The 23,952-nt window shown below is 40.2% G+C and overlaps 2 protein-coding genes and 1 long non-coding RNA gene across 6 annotated transcripts; 2 read left to right on the top strand and 1 right to left on the bottom strand.

Moving 5' to 3' along the window:
* Nucleotides 1-7,411: 7,411 nt before the first annotated feature.
* Nucleotides 7,412-10,546, top strand: LOC135610245 (uncharacterized). Its single transcript, XM_065104514.1, has 3 exons — nt 7,412-8,344; nt 9,321-9,498; nt 9,841-10,546. Exons 1-3 carry the CDS (start codon nt 7,664-7,666, stop codon nt 10,383-10,385), a joined length of 1,404 nt encoding a protein of 467 aa, XP_064960586.1. The 5' UTR covers nt 7,412-7,663; the 3' UTR covers nt 10,386-10,546.
* On the bottom strand, nt 10,242-12,328 carry LOC135610247 (uncharacterized). The gene is made up of 2 exons (XR_010486082.1): nt 12,193-12,328; nt 10,242-10,714 (listed from the first exon to the last, which is right to left on the bottom strand). It is a non-coding gene; the product is annotated as an uncharacterized LOC135610247 (long non-coding RNA).
* Nucleotides 12,329-12,396: 68 nt separating this feature from the next.
* On the top strand, nt 12,397-23,665 carry LOC135610244 (ABC transporter B family member 28-like). Of its 4 annotated transcripts, none has more exons than XM_065104513.1 (17): nt 12,397-12,540; nt 14,801-14,988; nt 15,940-15,963; nt 16,336-16,438; nt 16,672-16,761; nt 18,140-18,240; nt 18,404-18,454; nt 19,274-19,402; nt 20,104-20,166; nt 20,245-20,515; nt 22,021-22,169; nt 22,258-22,347; nt 22,532-22,666; nt 22,744-22,800; nt 22,869-22,925; nt 23,003-23,268; nt 23,352-23,665. In XM_065104513.1, the coding sequence occupies exons 2-16, from the start codon at nt 14,917-14,919 to the stop codon at nt 23,237-23,239; spliced, it is 1,629 nt and encodes a 542-aa protein (XP_064960585.1). In that variant the 5' UTR covers nt 12,397-12,540; nt 14,801-14,916; the 3' UTR covers nt 23,240-23,268; nt 23,352-23,665. The 4 variants fall into 4 exon arrangements, with proteins under 4 accessions (XP_064960585.1, XP_064960583.1, XP_064960582.1 ...); XM_065104511.1 differs by lacking the exon at nt 12,397-12,540 and adding an exon at nt 12,714-13,253 and having other exon boundaries at nt 23,356-23,665; XM_065104510.1 differs by lacking the exon at nt 12,397-12,540 and adding an exon at nt 12,716-13,253.
* Nucleotides 23,666-23,952: the final 287 nt, after the last annotated feature.

Below are 23,952 nucleotides of genomic sequence, written 5' to 3'. Positions count from 1 at the left end.
TTTTATCGATCAAATTTTGAAGCCAATTAAAATTGCTATAGTACTAATTCACCCCTTGCTGGCAGTGTCATTAAGATCCTAACAGATATAAGGTTTTTGAAATTAACATCCACAACATAAATTTGATAGAATAAGATAGGTTACGATAGTTGAATTAGAATGCAGATTTAGCCCCCAAATGATTTTGTTTTGAGTTAAAATTTTGGATACATTTAGTTTTATATATTTTCTAATTTGTTATAAAATTTTATGGTGATATAATATGGTTTAGCTATAAATAGTAGTGAAGCAAGATTACTCTATAAAATGGTGTAGTTGTTTGATTGGTAACCACTGTCATGGATTATCAATTGAGGTGCGCTAATTTAGAGTTGAAATTCAAAAGAATTTGTAGGTTGAGTATAATCTATTTTGGAGTAGATTCTATCAAAATTTTTATAAATTATAGTTTATATTAAGAGTTATTATTGCCTTAAGATGCAAACATCTTCATTTAGGCATATATAATCGTTTGTTCCAAATTTAATATGTCTCTAGCTCCCTAGCACTTCTAATGGCCGAGGATCATGATCCTTTTCTAACATCTTAATTTTGAATCAAATCATGTAAATATAAGCTTAATTTATTATAAAATAATGAATATATGTAGTATATGAATTCATAATATATTTTTTGTTTTGAATAACATGATCGTCATAGGTTAGGTATAAGCATGATGTTAATATACATATGATAGATGCCTAAAAATATATGAATTAGAATGAAAATATATTACACATAGATATTACGATATACATGTTAGGATCAAGAGCACTAAGAGGGGGGGTGAATTAGTGCAGCGGAAATCTTTCGATGATTGAAACTTCGTCCGTTGATAAAAGTGATTTCGGTGTAAAAGCCGATTCTAAGACTACTTTAACTTAAGATTAAGCGAGATGACGTTAAAGTAAATCTATGAAGGCAATTTGCAGTTATGATGGAAATCAGAATGTAAGCGCAAACTGAAATACGACGTTCATACGATAAAACCAGTTTACGTCTAAATGCTGATTCTGAAAATACTGAACTTTGAAATATGTTTTGTAAATGCGCAGAAGGCAGTTTGCAGTTATGATGGAAATCAGAATGTAAGTGCAAGCTGTAATATGATGTTCATACGATAAAGCCGATTTACGTCTAAACGCAGATTCGGAAAGCTCTGAACTTAGAAATACATTCGTAAAAGCGCAGAAGGCAGTAAGCTATTGAGGAGGTTTGCAGTAAAGATAAAATGCTCAAAGTAAATGCAAACCGAGATTTAGAGTGGTTCGGTCAATCTTGACCTACTCCACTTTTGGCTTCCTCCACCGACGAGGTCACCGACGTCAACTAGAGGCCTTCCTTTAATAGGCGAAGGCCAACCACCCTTTAACAGTTTCACTCCTTTTGACGGGCTTAGGAGACAACCCTTACAGAAATTTTCTCTCCTCTCTTTACAACTCAGAACTTGAAAGAACAGAGGGAGGAGAGCTTTTGGCCTTTACAACAATTTTGAGCTCTAAGAATCACAGAAAAAGATCAAGATTTCGAGTGTAAGTTGTGTTCTTTCAGTGCTGAATGGGTGGGGTATTTATAGGCCCCAACTCAGTTCAAATTTGGAGCTCAAAACTGTCAATTCCCGGAATTCCGGGATCAGGCGGTTGCACCTCCTGACTGGGGTGGTTGCACCTCCTGGCAGAGCTCGAAGACTGAGCCTCTGGGCGGTGCCACCTCTGTCAGGGGCGGTTGCACCTCTCTGCCAGAGCTCGAAGACCGAGCTCAGGCGGTTGCACCTCCTGACTGAGGCGGTTGCACCGCTTGGCAGAGCTCGAAGACTGAGCTCAAGCGGTGCCACCTCTTGTCAGAAGAGGTTGCACCGCCCAGTCTCGCTCGAAGACTGAGCCCAGGTGGTGCCACCTCCTGGCTGGGGCGGTTGCACCGCCCAGTCTCGCTGGGAGACTTAGCCCAGGCAGTGCTACCTCGTGGCTTGGGCGGTTGCACCTCCCACAGCAATTAGGGTCCGAATGGGTTGATCCATTCGGCCCAATTTGGGTTTTTCAGGGGCCCAATTGCCCCAAGATTAAGCTAATGGGATCACCTCTCATTTCCAACTTAATCATTGTGCTAACTACGATAAATCCTAAGACAATTTCTGCAGCTTGCTCCGGTACGTCAATCGCTTCTTTCGGCGAGTTTCCGGCGAACTTCCGTCGATCATCCGATGAACCCTCGGTGATGCTCCTTCGGACTTCCGGCAAACTCCTGGACTTACGACGATCCACTTGGCGAGTTCCGACGAGCTTCTTTGGCAAGCTTATGGACTTCTCGGATTTGTTCCCGTAGAACCTCCGACGACTGTCCGAACTTCCGTCGAACTCTCGAACTCCCAACGTGATCATTGTCTTGACTCCGGCGCAACTCCTGCTGCATGTCTTACTTTCATCGTAGTTATTCCTGCACACTTATCTCAACACATAGATTAGATAACAAATGACGATTGACTTCATCATCAAAATCCGAGATTCAACAATACAATATGGAAGTATGCATATATGTTATGATGTATAGTATAGGAATACATATATATGTTACGACGTGTAGTGTGGGAGTGCTAATGATGAATGATGAATATATATATTATGATATACTGTCATGGACAAAATTGTAAACAAAGTGTTTAATATAATGCTTACGTATGTCCGTGTCTTTTGATTTGTCCATGCTTTGGACAACATGTAGAGGGATGGTCGAAGGCTTAACAATCCATTTTTAGTTGGGTTTGGTAGCTATTATAGGCTTGTAAATAAATATTGTGTCATGTGGACACTTGTGAGAGATATTCGGTCTGTAGTGGACCATCTTAGACCTTTTGTTGTGTGACCGTTCAGAGCTTATAAAGTTTATTTGTAATTTGCATTGGCTATGAAGTGTTTACTGAAATGATTATTTGTGGATCTCGAGTGATGTGCTTTCTCTAACCTGTTTTATTCTTTATAAGTCCTAAGGGGCCATAGGAGGTTTCGGGGAAACTGACATTTGCGGACGGATACGTAAGAGTGCTGCACGACTTAGGCAAAACCAACTAAGTTCGTGATAATACGATGTGAAAGTACATGTATATATCATGATATGTGATATGAGAGTTCATGGATGAACTATATTTTCCTATTACATGTACTATGACCTACCTGTGGACAAATGTGTTAGCATTTACTTTGAATCAAGGTTTTATCTTTTTATTATGCATCTATCATGGTACGTTATATGTTGTTAAGGGTGTCATAAGAAGTAATTTTATCATGAAATATTTTATACATTTGATTTTAAAATGTTGCGTATAGGATACGATGTATTCTCACTTAAATAAAACTATAAAAACTTATAGCTGAGTTGTTACTTATTATAGACCCTATTTTGTAAGTAAAGATACTAATATCCTATTCATATGAATAGGTAAAGAGGTGAACAAACTGGAGCCCATGCCAAAGCACAAATATAGATGATAACCTATGATGATTTTTGTATATATAAATTTTAACAGAATATGCAAGTATGATTCTTGTGATTTATGTGTTTATAACATAGGTATAATTGTCAGACACTATTATGTATAGGAGAGGCCATATAGTTTTGCTTAGCAATCGAACATATTTCAAATTTATCAACTTTCCCATTATATTATTGTTAATAACATAAAACAATAGCAAGGTGGCATCCTATTCTAGTCATGAGTATATGCATGTATGATATGTGTGGAATTAAGAGTAGAGTGTTATGTATTTTCCTAACTCGAGTGAATTCAGAGAGGCCCAAATTTTATCATTACTAAAAGGAATGATAATAAATTATGCATCTCTATCAGAAATAGTATTACATTTTAGCCAAATGAGATTGCTCCTATTTGTGTTGAAATCCTCCTTCCATAAGTTGAATCACGACCACCATAGAGTGAAGCTCCTTGAGGGATTGCACATCGTGCTTATCTGTTCGAACTAGGATGAGAATTATCAAGGGAGTTGAAAGTTCATTTAATAAGACTCTCCTTAGAGATTCGAGAGCGTCTCTTCGAGATGGATCAGCATCTCAAAGATATTAAGAAAGAAATCAAATAGGGAAGAACCCGGAGTCAGCAACTTACATCTAGTCACCCCTCATATAGAGCATTCAGAATGAACCTATTCTCGTGGGGTTCTGACTACGAACATCGGAGATCTACGATGGAAACTCAGATCCATCATAGCACACTGTAGGATTTCTCACACAAATAGTGCTTTATAGAACCATTTATGCATTGATATACAGATCTTTCCCAACCTTCGGGAGGTTTGGGACCTGTACCAGTGGTGGCTTTATGTCGTGCATCCTCGACGTCGATAAGTGCATCCGCTTCAACGTGTTCGAGGCGAATGCCAACTACGTATTCGAGTCCAACAAGAAGGCCAAGACTTACAAGCTGAGCCTCAACAAGTTCGGAACAAGAGGAGCTTAAGAGGCCGTATGCAGCGACGAGGAGCCATCGCTGCTGTTAGTGTAAACAACTTTATGCCGTGACCTCGGGGCCGACGCGGCTTGGTTCGGGGGTCCGAATGACGGGGATCTTGCGCGACGTCCCTCGAGATCTCCTGGCGGCTGATTGCGGTGGTCCGATCGAGGTGTCGCGTCGGGAGAAAAGCTTTGCCGCAGCGCCGGGAAGAGGCGACCCCGTTCTCATACCTGCACACAGGTCGGGTCGGAAGCTCGGTCCGACCCCTCCGACGATCAAGTCAGTGGATGCGGAGGGGGTTTTGGATGAAGAAGTCCTCCTCCCCTTCGTTTAGAACTTGGGGGTATTTATAAGTAAGTTTAGTGTTACTTGATGTGCCTGCTCGCAGGAGCAGGATCGTACCTCTGATGGCGTCTGACATTGCCGTTGGCGTTGTGTGGAGAACCGAACTGCCGCAAGGCATGGGCAAGCCTCGGTCGTCGTTCTCCTCTGCCTTGGCCAAGCATGTTGGGTCGGTCAACGATGAAGTCGTTGTCTGAGAGCGGGTGACGTCAGCGTACATCGCGTCGACATTATTGCCCTCTTTAGGGCAGAGTATCGTTCAGGCGTGACTGACGTCGTGGCGCGTCATGTCATCATTATTACCCTCATCAGCTGCAGTATGCTCAGAGAAAGTGCTAGCCTCAAAGGGAGCTTCATGTACAAGAATGCACCTACACTTTGCCTGGAGCTTCATGTACGATACACCGCCGAGAGGCATCTCAACGAGAAGCTTCCATTTACATAGCCGGTTGTCGCACCTCAACCTGGTCATTCCCAGCCTCGACGAGAAGCTTCTTATTGGACTCAAACACGTAGTTAGTATTTGCCTTGGACACGTCGAAGCGGATGTTCTTCTCGTCGACGCTACGTGACATGCCACAGAGGCTCTGCCACCGCTCGTACACGTCCCAAAACCTCTCCTCCGACGCGATATCCTCCTCGGTGAAGTGAATGCTTGTGGCCAATGCAACGACGACGGTGAACAAGAATGCTTTCGCGGTTGTGAATGCATACATCTTATGGACTGAGGAGAAACCAAGCACAGGGATGGAGTTAGGGTTACGGATCGGAGCCGTGTATAACTCTTAACAGTGAAGCATGTGGCAATTGTGTGATTAGGAGAGTACCGCATGCAACGAACGAAGGATTGGAGAGGCTTCCTTCACTTAACTGTTATTGTCTTCTCCCCAAACCATTAGTGAGCTTGATTTAAATCAAAACCCAATCGTATTAACACAATCTAACTTAAAAACGTGATTGATATTAGATGGACAATATTAACAACAGACTCAGCGCAGAGTCTGCTGGTAACCTCAGGGAGCAAAGAGGAATCTCCAAACCAGGAAGGAAGCCCAGACACACACGCCTTCTCCCACATGCACTTGCCCAAAGAACTCTAGACACGCAAGCAAACCCTACTTCCACGTCCTGACTCATTATTATTGTACACCATAATGATCGACTCTTCGGTGCTACGTACCCATCCCCGAGGCATTAAAGCTTCTGAAAGCTAGCCAGAAGTCAACATTGACGACTAACCAATTCAGATGCAGAGCGATTACTATGTGGCAGTGGTTTGATAATTGGATTGAAGAACCACTGCACAAGGCAGTAGAGATTTGAAAACAGCGAAGAACAAGGTGTGCACAGACAGATGCAGTCACGAGTCTGGAGACAGGCAACGAACAACCTCCCAACGTAACATGCAGCTGCTCCCAAATGTTTCTAACTCTGACCATGTACAAACATTCCGACCCAAATGCGTCCAAGACAGGCAGAGCGTTCGTGCCATGCGTGTCCCGACAGCGGCGTATCTTCGCGATCCGCACGAGGCCGAATAAGTAACACTCAGACGTACGTCGAGGTGAAACAGCAGGCTTCTCCCCGTCAACGTGTTTCATGCTGTGAAATCGTTCAAACTTGAACCATTTCAACTAAAAATAGGCAAAAGTTAATAAGAAAGAAAAAGAAGAGAGCCATATGTTCGGCTTTGTGTGATTACTTACTTGGCCGGGCTCAATTCTAATCAAATGAAAACCCATGAATGATTAAAAGTTTCTCTTAATCAATGTTGCTGTGTTCACTGCAGAAAAAAGGGAGATGTGCGTCTTCATCACTGCAGGTGGGGGACCGAGGTCCGTCCGAAAAGGAGGCGCCTTAGAACGGCACATGAAGTCACGGGCAGCAAAGCCAACCATTAATTCCGACGAGGGATCGCCATCAACCCACACGCGCAAGCCCCCCTGCGTCCCATCGCTCTCTCCCGTGTCCCTGACTCGTCCCACCCTATTGACTATATGAAACCATTCTACAATACCAACCTCTTTATCTCTATGTAGGTGATGAGCAAGACTTTAATGTTTGGGTTTCATACAGTTGAAATTTACTGCTACTCCACATGATCATCTCATAATAATGACCGGTCGATTTCACAAGATCTTTTTATTGGACTAGATATAAAATAAGCCAAAGGGAAACAGTATAATGATATCAGTGGTATAAGAACTACAGTTATAAAAGAAACAAATACATAAAAAAAATCCTTTTTTAATATATTAAGATTGGCCGAGGATTAAAAAACAAAAAAGATGACCGACAGTGAAGGACATGAGGACAAGGTCCATGAATTTATATATACGTTTTCTCGTTGTGTCGAGGACGTCATTCTCATACTCACCACGTGGTGGCCCCTACCAACGGACAAAGACCACAAATATTACTCGTTCTCACGTCGCAGCCTACTTGGTTTCTCTAACCCGTAAGTGAACCGGGTAGGCTCGTCGGCGGGTAAGAAAAGTTATTGCTAGTGGACGAGAAAAGAAGAATAAATAAATAAAGAAAATAGAACATCGAAAGGGTTAAAGAGATTCCTCCACCACAAGGAGCCGAGTATCCATGCGTGCAGAGCCTGCCGAGCCACCTCTTCTTCCTCTGCTATGATCTCTTTCCGCTCGTTCTCTCTTCTCTCCACTTGCAAGTATGACGATATAGTATCGAATGGTTTTCTACTCCCTCTATCTCCCATGTCTTCCTTTTTGCTTATCGCCGCCTCCAAAGCTGCCATTCCGGCCTGTTAATTGCCTCTTCCGGTCCTAATACAATCCCTTGAAACATCCGGTGATGATGATGATGATGGTTAGGAAGCCGCTCATGCTCAAGGATTACCTCGAGCTCGACGACGACGACGACGATTCGGAATCCGTTGCCTCCTCCGGTCTCGCCGGTGTCCCCACCATCCGGTGCCTACTCGACGCGGAGCTCCGTAGCGGCGCGGCGAGGCTGGTCCACACAGCGCAATCTAATAAAAATACCCGGTCGAAGTTCTGCGCCGCGATCAATGCCGTCAAGCTCCTGCCTTTTTCCTCCTCCGACGGTAGGTGCCTACCGGGGCATGACGGATCTCTTTCCAGAAGCATATCGAGGCGGCTCAGGGGAAGCTTGTGGAAGAAGAAAGAAAAGAAGGCAGACCAGCAGGCGGCGGTGGACAGCAGGGCCAAGGTCAGAGACATCGTACGGCACCGATCGTTCGACGAGAACGGAGAAGGGTGGAAGTCTCTCCGATTCCCCTCCCCCGTTGCTAGTAGTCTCAGCAGTTGGTCGGAGACGGAGTCCTGCGGCACAGTCTCCGACCTCCTCCCCGCGTCCATGGCGAGCTCGGAGAGCCTGGACGAGAACGCTGCCTCCGCGGGTGGGAGGAGAAAAGAATCACCGTCACGTGGCCCAAACCTTAATGACAAGTCGGAGAAGAAGGCCGACGATGAGAAATCGGAGGGTGAAGCCATCGCCAGCCGACCGGCGAAGGTGAGGGTTTATTTTACTCAATTAACTTGTTTATTAATTGGTACCTCAATTATTTTGGGCCCCCAAGTTTTATGATTAGGGACGCTCAGCTCCAGCCATTTAATGCTATATCTGTAGATGGCCCTCCCCAAATCTTTTGGTGGATGGGTTTGTACTTGTCTTCTGTTACTTGTCACTGTTAACTTGTTCGACAATCATCACATAGAGAGGGAGGATTCTAATACTTTGCAATACTAGTAACAATTGGATACTTCCAATTTGTACGACCCTCGAGGAAGTAAAGTAGGGAATGGGGTGGACGTTAGATCAACATTATAAACATTAAAAAGTGAAAGTAGCTAATAGCTGTAGTAATGATAACACGATATGCGTGGTGTTGTGGAGAGCCAGGTTAATGATTGCTTAGGTATATTCCGCGTTCGGATGTATCATGACATGATGCGTGATATCGTGGAAAGTTAGGATGGTGATTGATCCATCCAAAGCAATATCCTTTAAATATGAGGTTCAACCTAACACAAGTATAGGATATTCTTAGGCCACAGTATAGTTCTTAGACCTTATCTTCTCTTGTTCTGTCATGCACACTTTTCTTGTCTGAAAGTTTCGTCCGTAACAAGCAAGTCCCACAGAGACTGGGGACCTCGACTACGCGTGTGAAGGTTTAGGCGGTGGCCTTTGCTGTCTATTCTACGGACGGATTGTGATTCGAGTGGGTTCTTGTTTTCCAACCCATGATCGATTAATCCCTTACGTGTCTTCGGGTAATCGGGTCGAATCCATCTAGTATTTGACCCGGAATTCGATATTATCTGGATCGAGGACCATACCTTGATAATTTACTAGATTGATCCTAAATATTTCTTGCCTATGTTTATCGGGTAGAGTAAATGAGTTCCTCTTCACTGAATCAATTATCTCTTCTGTTTCACAAAAGACTTATTAGTTCTTCTAATTTTGAATGGAACGGAAATAGGTATCGGATAGCAAAGAGACGGAGTCCTACGACTGCAACTCCGAGGAAGAGGACGAGGAGGAGAAGCTAAGCCCAGTTTCGGTCATCGACTATCCCTACCAACAAGATAACGGGCACGATGACGAGGAGGAACAGGATGCCACCACCACGTTCCATCGCAGCCTCGCCAACATTGAGCGTACGTGTCTTTGGTCCCATACCAAGTATTTAAAGAAAATATAATACGCATCGACAATGAGAATTTGGTTCGAGGAGATACTAATTTGTAACGCACGCTCGACTCCTTGGATTCTTTTTGTTGGGCTCGGCCCCACGCTGTTAATTCTTTTCGTCTTCTTCCACCGGAACGCCCTCCTGCGCAAAACACCAGAAGAATCAATAAATGCAGACTTCCCCCCTCCTCTCCAAGTAAAAGGGAAGAGAATAAAAGAAGGGGGATTCATCCCATCTGCTGCTCTTATTAGATCAGGAGTCTCACGTCCCCGTTGTGTGACCGGTTTGATTTGCTTAATGCGTGCAGGGACCAAAGAGCAGCTGCTGCGCAGGATCAGACGGTTTGAAATGCTCGCCGAGCTGGACCCCGGGGTTCTCTCCGCGTCGTCGTCGCAGGATGATCTCCAAGAATCCACCGACCACGTGGCATCCTCGGGCGGTGAGGGAGAGGAGGAGAGAGCGTGGGGCCTACTCGGCGAGCTGAAGGCCAGCCCGCTCGAGGAGGCTCCACGTGGGAGCATGGAGAAGCTTCTGTTGGACTTCTTCATCCAAGGGCAGTGCCGCTCCAGCTACGCCAATCGCGAGCGTCCGTTGCGATGGGGCCGCATGCGACCGCCCCGCGCGCTCCGCGGGGAGACCCGGGAGATGTTGAATACCGCTAGAGATTGGATCGACGGCAGGAGATGCAGAGACCTGGACGACTTCCACGGGGAGGTGACGCTGAGGGAGATGGAGGGGAACGGACGGTGGAGATGCTTCGACGAGGTAGAGGAGGAACTGGGGATGCAACTGGAAAATGCCCTGTTCGAGTCAGCTGTGGCGGAGTTGGTACAGGATTTAGTATCACGTTAGTAAATCAGAAAAAAAAAATCTCGTTATTGATTGGTTTATTTTCTTGTGTAAGTGGCAATAACGAGGGTAGATTGTTCTTGCTTGTAAGGAGACCCAGTGAGATGTAAAAATATCCAATAAAATTGGTTCATATATGAAACATCGTGCACAAATTACCGTGAGGTTTGATGGTATTCCCAGCTGCTCCAATTCATCTTAGCGTCCCATCATCCGTTGCTTCTTCTCATGCTCGTGGTTGAATCTTAGAACAACTCCATCTCGAAACAACGATGTACTTCAAACGTCATTGGGCAATGGGAGTTGTGTTCCAAGGAGTCCCTTCCACGCGCCTGCCAGTAAAGAACGTACTGCTGTGACTCAAAATTGCATGATAACTAAAGCACTTCAAACCAAAAAGTGTTCTGTAGGATTTCCTTAATATGGTTTAGTGCTTGAAATTTCTTGATATATTTTCTTAACATGGTTTATAGTACATAGATTTTCTTAACATGGATTTTCTTAATAAATTTACAAAGTGTTGCTTTTCACACTTGGTCACCCAGAAACTTTACTAATGTTAACATGGCTTAGGACACTCATGCAATCTAATATAACCCAAGGAACGAGAGAAGGGCTGCAACCCTTACCCAAAACTGATGCTTCACAATAAAGACTGCGGTAGAGCCAGAATCTGAGAGCAGCCACACAAAGCCATAAATAATTCATCTTTAATTTTCTGTCCGTAACTCTTTGAGTCTATACTCGCTGAGAAAATTACTCTTGATGATGATGATATATATATATATATATATATATATATATATATATATATATATATATATATATATATATATATTTGCTAGGACCAATAGGGTGGAAGAATTTTGGAAAGATGCTTGGTCCCTAGATTTCTCTGTTTTGATTGCCTCTGATGCCAGAGGCAATGGTTATAATTGTGTAATCGTTTCTTACAGTAATTAATATTCGAAAGAAAAAGATACCGGTTACCATGGAATGCTAGTGTCAGGCATTCCGCAAAGGCCCATATTATGTGACACAAGCCAGTGAGCTCTTTTGGTGGCCCATATCATGTGACACAAGCCAGTGACCTCTAAGTACACCTGGATTTACTTGTGTTCCATACCCATAACCACCAAGAAGTTAGGGGGCTCTTTTGGTGTATTGGTCTGTGATGAAACTATTTATTGTTGTAATTTCGAGTGCAAATCCATGAAGGTCTATTAGTCCAACAGCATCTTGTTCTTGTGTTGTGGTATCTTTTCCGCTCAGGATGTGACTGCATTACTCAATTATTAAATGCGACAATCAACTCATTTTCATTCCAAATGAAAACGACAAGTGACATGGTGATGCATGAACCGAAGTCAGTAATAAAGCAGGTTGCAGCAGAGGTAGAAGGGTTATAAGAGCATGCCATGAAGGCTGGATCCAAGATGGACATGGACGAAGAGCCTAATGTCAGAAAAACAAAAAACTTTCCTTTCAGTTCACTTCAATTTAGATGCGATTACTATGTAATCGACAAGACCAACCCCTTTGTAAAGGAAGGAAACGTGTAACTGGAATCTGAAGCCATTGAAACCCTAGATTTAACCCCTAAGAACGCGATTCGATATTTATCTGGTAATAGAAATCGCCGTCGGGCGAACCCTGGCATCAATGGCTCCAATGGCGCATCGAAATGCCACAACCAGAAAAGGCCAATGACGATCCATCATTCTCAGAACGAAGGCAACTCCCACACGCACAAGCAACGAAAAGTAAAAGAAGAAAAAGCATACCAAAATCTAAATTCGGATATGCGTACCCTACTCGAACCCAAGTGGAGGCTCGACGTCGTCTCCCTGCCCAGTCGCGCACATCTCCTTCCCAATAGCCTAAAGTAATGAGAGGACGAGAGGGCGAAATCTGTGTTTTATTAGGAGGGATTTCGGGATGGAGAGAAGCGCAACACCATCGAAAAGAAGCGTCCCCAAATTGGAGTAGGAATTGGCGCCAGAATTCGCGTGTGGAATTTGTTACGCGCTGAGTAAGGCGTCGGATGGCCCGTCCATTCTCTCGTGCAATACTACGCGTAAAAATGTTGCGTATGGACAATTCACGGTCCGGCCATCGACTCCGGTTGGAGGGGCGACGTTTCCGGTTATAAATGGGGGTAATTTATCTGAACAAGTCTTTTTTTTTTATTCTTCCTATTTTTTTTTGTATTTGCCAAATGATGTCTCTTATTTCAAATAATATAAAAAAAGGGTAGCAGTAGATGATTTCTAATGTAATAATAATAAAAAAGAACCGCGATGCTAAAAGATTTAAGTACAGGAAAAAAAATGTAATTAACCCGAACCACGCGCTCGCAGAAAATTATGTAATTAGCCCCCCGAAGTCTCAAGAACCACACACACGCAGACAGCAGCGGAGAAGCCCACGCCGCCGTCCCTGCTCTCTCTACTCTCCTCTCCTCTCCAATGGCCGCCGCCTCCACCTCTCTTCTTCAATCCCTCTTCTCTCCCTTCCCATTCCCTAGTCGGATGCTCACCTCCTCCTCCATCTCCGGCCGATGCCCCGCCGCGCTCCTCGTCCGTCGCCCGCATCGGACGGCTCGAAACCCTCCCTCGCACGTCACCGGCGTGCGGAGGAGGAGGAGCGGAGGCCATGCTCGTGCCGCCTATGTCTCCGCCCCTGCAGCCGACCCCGATCCCGTCGCCAAGGATGAAAGTCCCGCGGCGGACGTCTTGTCCCTGCCGCCTGTTGCCATTAGCTGGAGCGTCATCTGGTCTCTCCTCTCCCGTCACAAGATTCGGATGGCCGTCTCGCTCGCCTCTCTAGTTGGATGCACTTCTTGTACCCTCGCGATGCCTATCTTCTCTGGTAACGATTCGTATCCCCCCTCTTCAAGACAAAAGGTTCTCTATTGCGCCTCTGACGATTGATCTCCCATCTATGTATTTTGGATTAAATTATAGTATAAGTTACCGCCGACGGTGTTACGATACGTTTCATGTAATGACACTTTGTTGATTATATTTGTCGTTTCATATATGTTAGTTAGGGTTAGCAAAGAGATAGTCAAAGATTGTGCTCTCCTAATCGGATAAGGCATACATCCTACCGACGTAAGATGCCAATCTGCAATGGCCAATCCAAACGCCCCCCGTTCTTTGTTTCCTTGTCAGAGGAATCCTGCCAAAGTTGATCTTTGTGGTTCAGTTTTCTTAATGTATGTCATCATATCAATTGGTAGTATCGTAGAAAAGTACAAAATTTTGTGAGTGATTGATGGCTTCTAGCTGAAAGGGAAGAAAGAAAAAAAGATAAGAACAAATTGGTTATGACTACAATGATAAATAAATTTATTGGGCCATTGAACTAAGTATGACTGCAATTATGATTATTATTATTATTCGTCCCTATTTTTCTGCATTTTGGTTATTATTCTTGATGTCCAAACTTACAAAATGCACCATATCGTTATTGCATTTGCTGCAATATAAATCACTAAAAGAAGAATAAGCTAACATGAAACTTGCTCAGTATTGTCCTCCCCTCAAAGCGCCTTGCTGCTTACTAATCTATAAGTTGCTGCCGCTTAATTGATTTCAAAATATGATCATCTGTGCTCAAAATTATGAGGTAGGATGTGGGTTAACTACATATGCGTAAGCTATAACATGCAAAAAGTACCTAACAGGAAGTATCAAGGTTTGCATACCATCAAGAGTATCCAAGCTCAATGCTGTGTGCATTTACACAGATGTAATATTATATGCCAACACCATTTAGTTGATCTATTGAGACTTTTTCTATGGGTACTGCACTTAGTTCTCTGTGGTTCTTTATTTTGTGCCTTTTGATGAAAATGTTCATTTAGATGATTGAACTTAAATATCTGACTACCTTCCAAGTGGAAAGGGAAAGTTATATGTTTTAATTGTTGCATACTGTGCCTATGTGGACTGAATATCGACCCAACCCTTGCCAATTTGCTTTGCTGTTGGAATTAGGGATATCATTTGACACAAGCAGAGTTTTTTAATACATGCAAACTTCTAAATATCAAATGATCATTTGGACAATGATAGTGTGATCTGACACTAGGTTATCTTCCAATAAGCTGGACCCACTCTCTGATGCTTTGTCATTTATAAACCAATAATTTTTTACTTTATGAATTAATTTACACATTAGCTATTGGTAAAATTATTAGAGTAATGAATTAACATTTGACTTGTAATTGTAAAATATTCAATAAGCACAAAATTCTTTTCTTTTCATTAAGAAGTCATTGAAAATTGATCAACTCAATTTCTAAGGTGAGTGATTCTTAGATAAGTTGTGGGATTATTTTCTATTATGTTTTTGATTGTCAGCTATTCTTTTCATGTTTTTGCTCTGATCTTCACGTCAAATTGTAACAGGGAAGTTCTTTCAGACACTTACAGGGACAGTTTCTGAGCCTTTATGGAGACTTCTATCTCAGATTGCCTTTTTGTATTCTTTGGAACCCATCTTTACTATAATCTTCGTCACCAACATGACCATTATATGGGAGTCTGTGATGGCAAATCTAAGAGGCCAGATATTTAGACAGATATTGATTCAAAAGGTTCAATATCTTTATTCATCTTTATTTGCAACCGGACGTGCTCAGATTTTTTATAATCATGTCCTTGTGCTGGCAACATATTCCATTTCTACTTCTTGTATAAGTAAACATGAGAGCTCTTACAGCAGAGAAGGAAAAAGAGGTACCGAAGACACTGATAAAGGAGAAGAGAAGGAAACTAGAGGGAAAATGCCTACTTTTTCATATTAGATTTGTGTTTTCTTGTGTTATCAGTCAAATACTAGCAGGTTGGTCAAAAGACTCAAAACTAACATTTGAGTTACATAATGCCTTTCCGTGTGTGGCCAACCAATTAAGCTATTAATTTGTATTAAAACATGATTGTGCCTTGGAATGACAAGAAGGTTATTCATTTGCGATCTGGGTGACCAAATACATTGACGTCCTCAGACACTCTATTGGCAGGAGCCTTATTTACTAACCACTGTTTTCTGCTCACAAATCCATATTTCCAAGGATATAAGGTTCATCTGGATTCTTGAATTGCAAACTCATGAATTTAGTATAGTTAATAATCTGCATAATTTAATGTATTTTGGACAGAAAATTGGCTACTGTAGAGATTGATCTTATGGTAAGACCATGCCTAAATCAGCTTAACCGTCCACCACCAAGCAGAGTTCCATGATTATTTAAGTTTATCAAGTAAAAACATTTTGATTCTGACTCTTATGATTTATTTAATGATAAATTCCATTTTTGATAAAGCTTTTTTGGTAAATGCAATTATGTTGGAAGATTTAAGTGCAACAATATAATTCTTTATGACACCAAATGGCAACACAGCTATACATTTAAATTGTTCTAATTCACTACATTCCTGTTCATTCCACATTTCTTCTGTGTCTTATCATGTCTAAGTTTATTGTTTTGAATTGTCACTCAGTGTGAAGTTTTTGTAATTCTTCTGTGGCTTTTTTCTTTTTGCAGGTGGAGTTTTTTGACCGTCATAAGGTATTATTTCATAATTCTGTTTGCTAGACTAACAGCAGTTTCTTTTCTAGGTATCCACAATGTGGCTATATATACTACTATTCCTATTCATTTTGCATTCCTTGTAATACATTCTTTCTGAAGAATCATATCATAAATGCCTCTAACTGCATTTCTTAATAACATAATATTTGCCTTTAAAACTGAACTAAGTTGTTTATTAAATGCATTTATGTCAATTTAGTTTCTATATCCGCTATTCTGAGTTCATAGTTTTGACTTGTTTTCATGTATACACTGTGACTGTCTGATAGTTTTCCATTTCTTGCATAGCCATTTCATCCCAGTAGGTTTTCTGCTTGTAGCAAAATGTGTGATTGTATTCTTGGGCAGGTTGGTGAATTGACTGGGTTGTTGACATCTGACTTGGGTTCTTTAAAGGATATTGTCAATGAGAATATTTCAAGAGATCGTGGGCTGAGAGCACTCTCTGAGGAAAGCTACATTTTACTCTGATGACAATATTAGCTTGATCTTTGATTAGTACATGTTTATTACTTTTAGTTTTCTGAAAATTAACAATCATTGCACTTAACCCTTCATCTTTCTTTTGGTCATAAGTTTTTCCAATAGATAATTTCTTGTCTCTCTTTAACATGTCTATGTCATCATTCTGATACTTTAATATATACTTGAGCTTCTCATTTGTTTCATTTTGTGTCTTGCAGGTTGTTGGTACGATATGCATACTTTTCACACTCTCGACACAGTTGGCTCCTATCTTAGCGTTGCTGATGGTGGTTATATCTGTTTTAGTAGGTAAGTAATGTATTGCTCAAGGAATTAATCTTGAGGTGTATGGTCCTTACTGTACCCATGTCGAAGAACACCATTGGTAACTTTATTGCTTGTACTAGTCACATAGGGTCCATCCTGTACTGCACCAATCAATATGTATCGGTACACTGAAGGACTAGCACATTAGTAGCACCCACGACTACAATCCTTTTTTTATTGAAGATCTGTGCTTACAATTAATACAATATGGATTTATATTTGTAGTGAATATTGCCTTTTGTTGCTTCTATTGAACTATCCAAATTATAGCCTTAGTCTCTATGGTGTAGATAATGGTAATTTCATGGATCTATAATTCATGTGAAAAAACAAAACATAATTTACCCAAAATTTTGCATTTGCTCAATATTTTTTAGATTTTACAGTTGAAAGTTTAGGTTAAAATTTCCACTCTATACAAATGTTGAGGATTCGTTTTTAATCTCAAGTCACATAACTTTAGTGATTACCTTAGTAGCTGATTGTTTGATTAACCTGATTATACATCTTCATGTATTATCAGGATGTATGACCTGATTTTCAACATTTTCATATCAGCGAAGAGAAGGAACATAAGACCTTCATGCAAGTAGCCCTTGTTACTAGCAAAGATATGCCTTGAGGTCAAACCTATTTATCATGATGTATGGCCTGATTTTTCAGCATTTTTGGTACTAGTAAAGAAGAGCACAAAACCCATGAAATCACTTGATACTATCAAAGAGATGCCTTAAAGTCAAACCTACTATTTCTTTTCTTCATATGTTTTGATGTCGTGGATATCCCCTGACAAGGAACAGAAAAATTGGTCAACTGATCTCTCAGGTTCCTGATCTTAAGCTTTTTACATGTTTTGCTTAATTACAGTCATCTGACTGTCACTGATCTGACTTTATTCAATGAGAACGACATAATATTTGTCTAAACAAAAATTGATTGATTCAGGCAATTCCTCCCATTTTAGGTTGATCTTGGTGCATCAGAATGGATGACCTAATTTTTCAGGATTTACAGCATCAGCCCATAACTTTTGAATCTTATAAACGTGTGAGGTCTAGCATTTACTATAGACCAATTCAAGTGTAACACCACATTAAAAATAAAGAAAGTACGTAGTTCCTTTTTATCCTTTGGCAGCATGAGTAGTCATTTTATTCTGCATAAGCCTCTCATGTGAGACATAAATATTGACTTTTGTGGAACAAAATCTTTTGTATTTTGTTTATTACAATCATAGATCACCTTTCTTATGTGCCCTTTTTCAAAGTGATGCACTGTATTTGAGACTTTGCCTCATATATATGATAGTTATTGTAACATTTAAATGGTGTATTTATGTCCCTGATTGGCACATGCTCAGCTGTGTTTAAGCGGTCAACTGTTCCTGTCTTCATATCTCATGGAATGGTGCAAGCGAGCATATCAGACTGTGCAACTGAAACATTTTCTGCAATTCGTACTGTAAGTTTCAAGATTATTTTGCATATATCTTATTTTATCTCCTGTTCAATATTGTTTCTTAAAATTATGCTAATTTATTCAGAAATATCTATTTAATTATCAAAGATATATCCATCGTTCTACTTTCAGAAGAATAACTCTTAGCTTTTTTTTCTTCATATAGGTTAGATCTTTTGCTGGTGAGAAGCGACAGTTCTCCATCTTCAGAAATTTGGTAAGGTTTGACTGTTTGAAGATACAACATCAGAAAATTTGTTGTTAAAAGAAATGCTAGAAAATATTACCAGTAGATTATATTGCACATTCTGGAACATTTCAAACATGGAACACTCATGGCCTATGCAATTTTAATGAGTTGGTTTATCATCCTTAGTGTCTGCTAGTAAATTTAAAAATGTTCTCTTTGCCTAATGTGTCTTTTAACGGTTGCACCAAGTTGACAATGGATTGGTATTTGGTGCATGGTTGAAAATTTGTCTCAAGGGTTCTATAATTTTATGACAGTGTTACTTCTCCGTAACAAGATAGATTAGCCATAATTCAAGAAATGATGCATCCAAACAACTTTTATTGAGGGTCCAATATGATTTCAATTTTGGAACCCCATGAGTAAAGAGGGATATCTCCTACTGTCCTACAATTCCTGGGCCTAACAAAATATATAAATTTGGATTTTGTAAATTATGTTGACTTCACGGTAGAAACCTATTTAATAAATTCGAATTATTAGCGGTTTTCTGAGTAGAGCTTTTTAAATTTGCAGACAAGGTTCTGATATGGCATGTCAGAGATTTTTGCTCACCAACATTTGTCATTTTGACTATGCAACCCTTGATGACTGCAGGCTCATAGTCTGACTAACTTCTTGGTTTTTGCAAATGTCACTGAAAATAACTTGTAAAAGGTTTTAATTATCTAAATTTTGCAATATGTTTTGATTTTGCTTTTATTCTCACTTCTTTCTTGTGATCTCTGACTAACCCCTAGATTTGCTGAGTTCTTATTTTTATTAATTATTTTATAATTTTGTTAGGTACTTGCTTACCAGAACAATGGCATAAAACTTGGTACTTTGAAGTCTGCAAATGAGTCCTTGACAAGGACAGTAGTCTACATTTCTCTGATGGCACTTTATTGTCTTGGTGGAAGCAAAGTCAAGGCGGTAAGAATCACCATGGTCTCATAATTAATATTCCTTGCATGAGTTTGTCCAAGATTGTGACTTAAGAAACAAAAAATCTTTCAAGATAAGTCCTTGTTTAGTCAATAGTTATAAAATTTTACTAATACACATTCTTTTCTGCAGTTAGAGTCTCTTTGCTAAATTTTCCATTCAAGTTGCTCTTAATCGTGTCTTATCACCAATTCCCAGACAGCCCTCTTTTGGTTTTGGTTCTTCAGCACCTTTTTGCATTTCACCATCATCAGCTAGTTGACCAGGTGGAGCTTACCTGTCTTTCCTGATCTCCTGAGGCAGGCAACATTAGTTTCCTTTGCATGAAGGCAGTGAGACTTGCACCATCCTGTCAGTGATGTTGTCAGGACTCTTTCCCATGATGTTAGTTGGTAGTGTCGAGTTCATCATCTTTGTAAGAGGGAGATATGTGCTACTGGTTTTGGGTAAGACCATGCATATGGTTACAGTAATTGCTTGTTGAAGAAGAAATCATGAACCAATTGCGTAAGAATACAATAATAGGATTTACAGTTCTACAGAAAATTCTTCTAATGGAATTTACAACCAACTTTTGCCTTTTTCTTTAGTTGCAATTGTGTTAGGTAGAAGCTTAAATTGGTTGGATGAAATAAAGTTTCTATGACGTCTCTCCCATGCTATTCTCTCACTTAGTTGTCCAATTTCAGGGTGAACTGTCTGTTGGAACTATGGTTTCTTTTATTGGTTACACTTTCACGCTAACTTTTGCGGTGAGTTACTTCTTTTTATGCCTTTTTGGTATCTTAGATAAAATGTTTGTGCTTAATTGACAATTAGAAGCATTTCAGGTTCAAGGGGGTGTCAACACTCTCGGTGATCTCCGCCGGACTTTTGCTGCTGCTGAAAGAATTAATTCTATTCTTTCTCTAGCGGAAATTGACATGTCACTTGCATATGGTTTAGAGAAAGAACTCCAAACAACTGAAGTAGATATCAATCTTGGTTTGAATCATGAAGACGTTTATCATAAGAAGAAACAAAGCAAGCATTACATGTTAGAACTGAGATCAGCAAGTGATGGGTGTAATCTAGCTTGGTCAGGTGACATCTGTCTAGAAGGTATCCTTTTTCACTAGTATTCTGAGAATAATTTCTGCCAAAATATCTTTTACCTCACATGACTTTGAATTTTTTTCATCTTTCGATAGAGTTATGCTTCATGATGGGCATATCTGCCATGTTTGCAGATCACCAGATTTATTGGCACACATATTTTAGACAACAATCAAACATAACTAACATGAACCATACTTTGGCACCTCAGCATGTGTATATTGTAGAACTGCACTTATATGGTCCAAATTAACCAAAGCTGATTTGTATTTTGGATTGCTAGTTATTTGCTTCCTGGACCGCCTGATAAATGTCAATCTGTCCTGCATGTATCAATGTATAAACTACGTCTTCATCTTTGTTTAGAATGACTCGAAATATCATTAGAAGGTATGAATCAAAATTTTCTGCAATTAAAAAAAAGAATAGTTTTCTTTTGTTTGGACATGCTTATATATAACCATCAGAGTTGCATTTTTGTACTTTTTTGAAAATGCAAGAACGTATTAAAAGTTTTCTTCATTTGGATATTTTGTCATTATTATATGTTAGTAAAATGGTTTCTGTTTTTAGTTACATAACTAGGATTTTGCATATCTTTCTGTACTATTTCTAATGCTCAATCAATTAGGCTGCAAACATGTTAAACCTTCAATGTCATGAACATTGTACATTTAATTAAAAATATTTCTTGAAAAGTTTCATTTGGCTGACGGATATGTGTTCAAATACATTTGCTTATTGGATTGTTTTTACATGATTGTGTTCAAATATTTCTATAATTGGTATAGTTTTGGTTAACTTTACAGTTCTGTATTTTCTTTGTCCGAGGGCTTCATAACTCTTTATTAGTCTTTACGCTTGTGTTTATATATAAGTGACTTGCCGTTCTAGAGTGACAAGGTCATATTTCATCCAAAAACCCAAGTTGAGTCAGATATGTAAAGATTTCAAAAAGAGACATGCTGGTCAACTTTCCATGTAGATTCTTTCTGATTCCACAAAATGAATCCTTTTGAACACTCTTCATTTGCTTTCTTTATCTGGCATGCAATGAAAACAACAAATAGTCTTGGGTTTATCCATCAAGTTGTCATTTCATGTGTTGAATGTAAGGGGACCTTAAGAGGGTGGCCTTTGCAATGATAAGATTTCTGCACTGTGACCTAGTTGTCATGGGTTGAAACTTCTTTGGAAAACAGCCTCTCAATATGCTGATATAAGACCATAGTTATTTGACCTTCTCCTATAAGGCAGTTGCCTCATGTTCTCAGTTTTCCAAGCTACGTCCATTGCATTTTAACATAAGGATTTTTTTTGTTATTTTGTTATACACTTAATTCCTCATATAACTATTTGCTAATGCCACAATTTCATGTGCATGAGTTCAAATTTCTTTTCCTATTGGCTTTATGTTCATTTGAATCAAACATTGAACTCTCACCAATTTAGTTTGGTCTATATTATTAGTATATTTTGCTTGCCAACTTACATTGTCTCTATAAGGGCAGATATATACTTCTCTTATCCTTTAAGGTCTGATGTGGAGGTCTTGAGTGGTCTGAATCTGACCCTCGAATGTGGAAAGATAACAGCACTAGTGGGACCCAGTGGTGCTGGAAAAAGTACGATAGTACAACTTCTGGCACGCTTTTATGAGGTAAATATCATCTTGGTTATTGAAATTATTTAGGGTCGATTTGTTTCATGTGGAAAAAAGTGGTAAGGATGGTTGTTTTTCTGTCCAGCCAACGAGGGGTCGGATCACTGTAGCAGGAGAAGATATCAGAACTTTTGATAGGAGGGAATGGGCCCGGGTTGTGTCTCTAGTGAATCAGGTACCTTTTCGCATACATGTTTAAAGCTATGCTCAATGTACACGCATCTCTATATGTGATTATCCTGCTTAAGTACTGTTGAACTTAAGCCAGCTTGAATCGCCAATGTTTGTGGTAGGACCTGTTGAGCATTTGCTTTCTTAAATGGCTCATTTATACATTATCTGACAAATAGCTATTTCAGGAACCAGTTCTATTTTCAGTATCAATTGGAGAAAATATTGCATATGGGCTTCCTGATGAGACTGTCTCCAAGGATGATATAATTAAGGCAGCTAAAGCTGCCAATGCTCATGAATTCATAATCTCACTTCCTCAGGTCTGTACTTTTATGTTTCTTTGATATGCTGATTGATTTCATTGTTCTATATTCAGTAACAATAATATTTGATGTAGGGTTATGACACACTAGTTGGTGAACGTGGAAGCCTATTAAGTGGTGGACAGAGACAGGTAATGGTCATAATTTACACAACAAAGATCAGACGTCTTCAGGGTTAATTTTTCTTTTCACTTTTCAGAGGATTGCTATAGCACGAGCTCTTCTTAAGAATGCTCCAATTTTAATACTTGATGAGGTAAATTGTTCTGCCTTGATCACAAAATTCTATTTGTGGCTCTTGCACCTTTTATTGTACTATGCTTTTCTGAACAGGCCACCAGTGCTCTGGATGCAACTAGTGAGTCCCTAGTGCAGCAGGCTCTCGATCACTTGATGAAAGGAAGGACATCCTTGGTGATTGCCCATAGATTAAGTACTGTACAAAATGCAAATCAAATTGCTCTTTGCTCAGGCGGTAGGATAGCAGAACTAGGAACCCACCTTGAGTTGTTGGCAAAGAAAGGTCAATACGCCTCATTGGTTGGAACACAGCGCCTTGCGTTTGAATGAGTGTTTCATATTTCTATCAGATATACAACGTCAGTGAATGCTTTTTTCTTTTGTCCGTTTCAAGTATCCAATTTTCCTGTTTCAATAAATTTTGATCATTTGCTTTTCGCAGGTAGCCGTCTAGCAACTTGTGCAAGCAAACAAGATTCGGGTTTTGATTCATGCTGGAACTTGTTAGTGGAAAGATCTGCTTCTATCACCAAATCATGGAGGATAGTTGGGTGTCTGCACATTTGCAAACCGAAGGATAGGTATAAGAAATTTGATGAATGTTGTTGCCATATACGAATCTGCGTTATCCTGTATGTGTTACTGTTAAAAACGTGGAATAGCTTAGCTAATCAATGGCACATCTGACTTTGTGTAAAATATAATCTACTACCGACTACAATAAGATCCACAGTTTGTTTTTTGGTGCTACAGAAATGGATTGCTGTTAAGATGAGCAGGCAGTGTACATGAGGCTCACCAAGATCATTTACTGTCAAAATGGAAAATAGAAGTAGATGGAGGAATTCCTCCACTGTCCGTAGACAGTAGCAATCTTAGCCATTCAAATCTATGCAACAATCTTGATCGTCCTTTTGCAGTGAGTTGACTAATGGCCACATCAGTGCTGTATATGAAAAAGCAACCTCGACTCATACATACTTCGATCACAATCATTGTCCTTTTGGGTTCGATCTTTTGTGCAAGCGAACGAGCCTCTTTCA

This window comes from Musa acuminata, chromosome BXJ2-4, assembly GCF_036884655.1.
Source record: "Musa acuminata AAA Group cultivar baxijiao chromosome BXJ2-4, Cavendish_Baxijiao_AAA, whole genome shotgun sequence".
In the NCBI taxonomy this organism is placed as follows: Eukaryota; Viridiplantae; Streptophyta; class Magnoliopsida; order Zingiberales; family Musaceae; genus Musa; species Musa acuminata.
Note: the sequence above shows the minus strand (reverse complement) of the source record. Positions and strands in the feature narration are given on the sequence as shown.